The 6,788-nt window shown below is 37.9% G+C and overlaps 1 protein-coding gene across 5 annotated transcripts in view; it reads right to left on the reverse strand.

Annotated features, from left to right (window-relative positions):
- The window catches only part of Mindy3 (MINDY lysine 48 deubiquitinase 3), an 86,168-nt gene extending 82,027 nt beyond the window's left edge, over window positions 1–4,141 (reverse strand). For all 5 annotated transcript variants that reach the window (XM_026408121.2, XM_077802546.1, XM_026408120.2 and 2 more), the window contains exon 1: window positions 3,837–4,141. In XM_026408121.2, coding sequence (XP_026263906.1) covers window positions 3,837–3,930 — 94 coding nt within the window. In that variant the 5' untranslated portion in view covers window positions 3,931–4,141. The remainder of the gene's footprint in view (window positions 1–3,836) is intronic.
- Between the last annotated feature and the right edge of the window lie 2,647 nt (window positions 4,142–6,788).

Genomic DNA, 6,788 nt, shown 5'->3' on the forward strand with positions numbered 1-6,788 from the left:
CTGGAGAAAGGAAAAACTATACTTAAATAAAAGGCTTCCAAAAATAAAATATTTGAAATAATGTTAATCCATAGCATTATAGTCACTTTAAGGGGAAAAAATTAATGATACTGATATATCATTTTATTACTTTAAAATAATATTGAATTCCTTTGTAATAATTCCCAATCAAATTTGAACCCAAAGGAATTAACTCTTAGTACATTTCATACTTATATTTTCAACTTACCCCTCGCTTTTGTTACTTTTTTTTCATTTTATGTAATATTGTCCCCAATATTGAAAACCTAGAACTCTAATTTCAATCAAACACAGCCCCACCTCCCCAACACCTGCCCTCTCACCCCCAAAAAAATCCCCAAACCTGGAACTGCTATAAATAGCAAAACTGTTTTTCCCTTTCTGGCTAATCTTCACATGGAACAAGGAAACAACAAAGCTTGGAAGGAGGGAGAAATAGTTTGAGCATTTATAATATATTTATAATATAGATTGGCAATTGGAAAATTACAGTCTTCATATGCTTTATAAATGCAGTATGGCTGCTTTTGCTACAAAAGTATTGAGGAAAAGGCCATTAACCCTTTATAGAAAAAGTCTGCCAAATTTGAAAGTTAATTGTTTTTATTTATAACACTAATTCTGCTGTTATTAAATCTAGTTTGTTTTGGTTCTGCTGGAATTTTTCAATATGACCGCTTTCTACCATCTACATTACTATTTTCCTAATCCAAACCACCTTTCCCCTGAATTACTGCAGTTGTCCATTTTCTGACTTTATTGCCTAACTTAATCCACTACAGTCTATCTTCAAGTACAGTAACCAAACAATTCCTTAAAATCTTTGTATCTCTGAACTATCTTATAACATCCATTTCATTCAGAGTAAGAGCCAAAGTTCTTATAATGCCCTAGAAAGCTATGACTTGGGCCCTATTATTTCTTCACTCATCTTTTATTGCCTTCCCTCACCCTCTCCAGCCACACTCACCTCTTTTCTGGTCCTCAAGCAACAGGCAAGGTATATTATGCATTTAGTCTTTTAGAACAACCATATCCTCTGCCTGGAACACTATCTTCCTATGTCTGCATGACTACTAGATCATTGACTTCAAATGTTTGTTTAAATCTCATCTTAAAAGTTAGAGCCATTCAGGACAATCCACCCCGAATTCTCTATTTTTTTTTTACCATCTATATATGCTTAACTTATGTTTATTTTCCCTCATAATCTATTAAGTCTCAATTTCAAGGCCCTGAAACTCTGGTTTAATTTGTAGAAAGAAAAGAATGAATGATACTGAAGAACTAAAGAAGTGAAAATGTTTTTCCTTATAGAGTACTATAGGCAATTTTAGCAGAAAGGAAATGGAGTCCAGGATACATTTAAAAGTTAAAAAAAAAAAAAAAAAAAAAAGAGCCAGCTTCAAGCCTCTAAGTGGCTTCTTGTCTTCGAAATAAAAACAAAACCCTACCCATTTTATAAAAATTAGATTTGCAGTAAAGAGTTATCTAAAAATGTAAAGACAACTATGTGTCACTCCCGGAGCATATTATTTTTGGCAGACATATGAAAATAATTTAACTCGACCAATAAATATAATCTCACATGATATAACTAGAAGTAACTTTGTATTTATCCTATATATTTTACACTTATATCGTGCTTCCAAAGGATTGAGACTGCAGTTGTCAAATCAAAACACTGTTACTGACTACAAAATAAAGCCAAGGTTGATGTCACATTACTAATGCAGCAGTGTCTTGTGCCTATTCCCACATTCCCAAATGACTTCCACAGCAAGACTTAGCAATGACCTCTAAGAATGACAGAATTAATACAACAGTCGACATACACAACCAAGAACAGCACCTGACTCAGAGATGATGACTTAAAATATATGTTTGGTTGCCTTAAAATACTGACCAATGGAAGACCTTGAAGAATTAGATATCCACAATAAAAAAAAAAAAAAAACACTTTGGTGGAAAAAGTCCCTGATTTCAAAATAATCTGAACTGAACTAATTTTTAATCTTGTTAAGCAACTTCCACCTAACTAAAAGTTGGCTGGAAGAGCATTCTAATATACCATTATAAATTCCTATTTAAAACAACAATTATACATCAAATAATTTCTTGTAACTGTCAGGGAAAAATCAGTGTGATCTTGGGCCTAGTTCACAATCAAATGCTTTTTAATTTTATTTAACAATGACTATCATTTACAGAGTATTTACTATATATTAGATATTGTGCTAAGTGGCCAAATATATTTACATGGCCTTAAATCCTCATAACAACCCTTTAAAGTTGACACTGTTATCTGCATTTTTACAGAGAAGGCAACTGAGGCTTAAATAATTTAAATAACATGAACCTAGAACCTAAGCACATGCAAAGACTGTTCTCTTAACTATTACTAGAACTGCCTCCCTAAAATTTTCTTCAAATTTCACAATATAAGCCAAGTTGAAAATTACCTTCTTCTACATTGTAAAATACTTAATAAATGTTGACTGATTACAAAGTAACATTAATCTGCAAATGCAGGTGTCCATGAATTTACAAAATATTGGTTAGCTGACATAACTGTATAAAAAGAGCTAAACTAAATACATGTGTTTAGAAACTCAAAGCAAAATAATAAAATCAGAGCTGTTGGGAGTTAGATATGAAATTCATTCCTTCATGACTCATTTTTCTCATTTGGAAAACTAGAGTGTAGGCTAAGTAGTCCAATTTACTGTAATAAATCATCTTAACTTTACCAGCTCTAAAACAGGCATATCTAAAAGAAAGGATGGCTTCTTCAATTCTGATTTTTTTGTTACAAAACATACATTTTGAAGTAGGGATTTTTACTTACTATACCAAAAATTCGCCCAAATCTTTTGAGGTGTTCTCTAAATAATAATATTGTTTTACATACATACATACATTACTAGTGACTCCAAAGGCTATACTCTTCACCTCACCATAATTTAAGTCACCTTAGTAAGGTGTTATTTTACTATCAGGACTTAAGAATTCGGGACAACTACTAGTATAAAGGGCCCAGCTCAGAGTCCAGAATAGTGCAGGAATTAAATGGTTATTTTTATTTCAATACTCTTTGTTTTATTAAGAATTTTTACATATGCAAAACTCTTGTCTGGATAACATTAGAACTGCACAGGAAGTGCTGTGATCCACAGTCCTTTTCAAGTGTAACAGATACTATCAGATACTAATAGATACTATCTCAAAACCGGGAATACTTTGGGCCAAGAGAAAACTTTGTAGCAAGCACCCTTCTGTTTATATTGGAAGTACCACGCCTAATCACGTATATAAAATACAAACAACAAAACTGCTTTCTGGTTTAGCTGCCTTAACTTTCCTGTGGACTCCCCGCCCTCCAAAAATAGAACAAACACAGATAACATACACCTCCTTCGGGAGCAAAAACAGATCAAAGACCAATAAAATAAAACTGTTACAGGGTAAAAATCCAGAGCACCACAGCACTGAGAAACCGACAAGAGGCAAAGGGCACACTTTCCTTGTCACACACTGCATCCCAGCAAGGGACCACCCGCCCCTTCTCCCCAGCTGAAGGGCATCTCTAAGGGTGGAAGAGGCTCTCCAGCAGGCAGCTGTAACCCCTCTCCTACTCAACCTCTTCCCCACAAAGCAAGTGGGCGTTTTTAGAAAATTCTGTTTCAGCGCTGAGCATGGGTAGTGGGATAGGGTGCGGGGCTCGCGAGGGTCTGGAGCGAAGGGCGTCACAGCTAGACTCTCACTCTCACAGGGCAAAGGAAGAGGGGCTGGAAGTGAGAACCCAGTCAGGGTACCTTGCGTCCAGCGGCAGAAGATGGTATCAGAGAGACCGGGGCTGCTCTTGGTGCCCCACACCAGCTCCATCAGCTCTTTAGTCAGTTCGGACATGATGGGGTACCGGCGGGCGGATCTTTGCTTACAGGACTCCTGCCCCGGAACATAGGGAAGGGGCGACTTCGAAGACAAGGAGCTTCGGGACCGCAAACGAGCTTGAAGGTTAGACAGCAGAGAGGTGAAAGGCGGCAGCGCTACTTGCAGGGACCGCGCCTGTCAAGCCGGGTCAGAGCCGCAGCTGAGAGTTTTCCGTACCGGAAGTGCGGCCGCTTCCGGCTCCTCTCTAACTCCGCCCCCCAAGCCCCAGGGCCTGGGAGTCACCTCCCCGGAAGCGGAAGTGGGGTGGGAAGACTTACGGAAGGACACGGAGCGTGTCGCCAACTATTTAAGCTGTCCGGAGCATTTTGGTTGGTGCGGCTGCTTTTGTACTGTGAAGGCACTCCCGCAGAGGGCTGGAGGGTGTGGGCGTCTCTACCCATTTGGAACACCACCGCCACTTGGGCACGGTTTTGGCCTCAGCTGGCGAGTCAGGGCCATGAACTGTAGGGTGGAGAACATTCGCCCATTCCTTAAGATTTGTAATAGTAGTTACGCAAAACTAGCTCACGGTGAGGCAACATCCTTTCCTATATAGAGAGTGCTGCGCACGAGTAAAAGCCTTTCTTATCTGTTCCTAAACCAATTACTAACTGGAAATATCTGAAAAGTTGGTGCATTAGGAAAAAACTCTACCAGGTGTAGGGCGGAATTATAAAGTTATTTGGAGGAAAACAAGCAGTCTGTTTTTAAGTGGTATAGCATCTTCATCCTTAATTTTTGTTACCCTGTGGGCAACACCTGGATTTGAAGACCATGTTTTGTTCATTGACCAGCAGAGTTATTTTAAGCTTCTGTGAAAGTTTCTATTTATGCCATTTTAAGAAGAAAACTTAAGCATCCTTTGGTCTTTGAATTTTAAACAAAAGGGCAAAATCTAACTTTTAAAAATTTGTATTTTTGTTTTTGGAAAGTAGAGAGATTTATGAGCTCCGGAAGCCACATTACTTAGAATGCAGTACATAGTTATTAGGAAGCCAGGCTTTGGCTCATACTGACCTAGATCCTTAGCTTCTGCACTTACTAGGATTACCTAATTTCTACTTCTACTTTTTTCTTTCTAAAACACGGACAACTTATATTTCTGTGCATTTTAAGTAATACATGGAAAAATTGATGCATGCAAAGTTTTCAGTTTACTTCCTGACATATGGAAGATATTCATAAATAAAGGCATTTTCTACCTAAAGAAGGCATTATATAAAAATTTGATGCAACACTAAGTTTTCTAAGTTTTTCAAATTAAGCAAGTTGAATTAGCCTTTCTGTCAACTAGAAACAACTGGAATACAAATGGGGGTTAAAGCTGTAGGTCCACTTGGTTTTCTGTGTGGAAAGAGGACTTGATAAGTTGGAGTTTAACTTCAGAAGCCTAACATTTACTGAAATCATTGCATGAAAACTGGATTTGAGAAAGAGCTACCCAGACCCTGTAAGGAAGCCAGAGATGCTAAAACTACCACATAAAACTATTACCCTATTAATCAAGAAAGCTTAGGAAATGTGTAGGTCTAAAGAGTATAAAGGGAAAGTATGTTCGTTTTCCATTGCAGTTAGAACAAAGGATTACAAAGTTGGTAGTTTAAACAACACACACTTATTATCTAAGAGTTCTGTTGGTCAGAGTGTCAAATCGAAAACAAGGTATCAGCAGGGATGTGCTCCTTTCTGTGGGCTTTAGAAAGGATTCTTTTCTTTTCCAGCTTCAAAAAGTCAGTCTTACCACAATGATGGTATTAAGAGGTGGGGCTTTTGCAAAGTAATTAGGTCATGAAGGTGGAGTTGGGATTAGTGCCCTTGTAAGTGGCCCCAGAGAGCTAGTGCTTCATCTCCACTCTGACTGCACAAGAAGAAGGAGGTGTTTATGAATCTTAAAGGGACCCTCATCAGACACCAAATCTGCCTGCATATTAATCTTGGATTTTCCAGTCTCATAAAACTGAATGTGATGTTTTTGTTGTTTATAAGCTTGACTCAGACAATGAAAGTGAGTTGAAGCCTTCTAACATCAGGTCACTTTGACTTCTTCAGCGTTCCTTTTCTACTTTTAAGAACTTTGTAATTACATTGAGTACACCTCGCTACTGTGAGATAATCTTACTTTAAGGTCAGCTGATAAGCAACCTGCCCCACCGTTATGATGGATGTGCAGACGAGATACCCAGTTTATTTATTTGGTAATGGGGTAACTTACAAACAAGCTACAACCCAATTCTTTTTCTTCTTTTTTTTTTTTGAGACAATTTAGTTTCACTAAATTGCTGAGGTGGGCCTTGAATTTGTGATACTCTTGCTTCAGCCTCCAGAGTTGCTGGGATTACCATTGCTTGTGTCACCTTGCCCAGCTAACTAGTTTTTTTCTTGAGAAACCCCACCTAAAGACGTGCATCCACACTTTTACTTGATTTAAAGGATAATTAAAGCTAGAACTTTAATAATATGGAACTTTTGGTTACCTTGGACAAGGAATAAGTATATTTTGCATTGAGAAGAGATTGATAGTTGGAGGTCAAAGGAAGACTATGGTTGTCAGCCTATGAGAAAGCAACAAATGCTCCATGCCTCTTCATAGTCATGCTCTTGACTATCACTGAAAACGGCTGAATTTTGTGATCAATATAATATCATACAAATCATGGTATATAATTTCCAAATGAAGATCCTTAAAGGTATTGTAGTTTCTGTTTGGTATACTGGGTCTTCTGCTCTATTGATAAACCAACTTCCATACTAGGAGGATACTCAGGTTGTCTGTGACAGCACACATAGAAAAGTGCTGCACCAGGCTGGGGACTTGGCTCAAGTGGTAATGCGCT

Source organism: Urocitellus parryii, chromosome 9, assembly GCF_045843805.1.
Source record: "Urocitellus parryii isolate mUroPar1 chromosome 9, mUroPar1.hap1, whole genome shotgun sequence".
Lineage (NCBI taxonomy): Eukaryota > Metazoa > Chordata > Mammalia > Rodentia > Sciuridae > Urocitellus > Urocitellus parryii.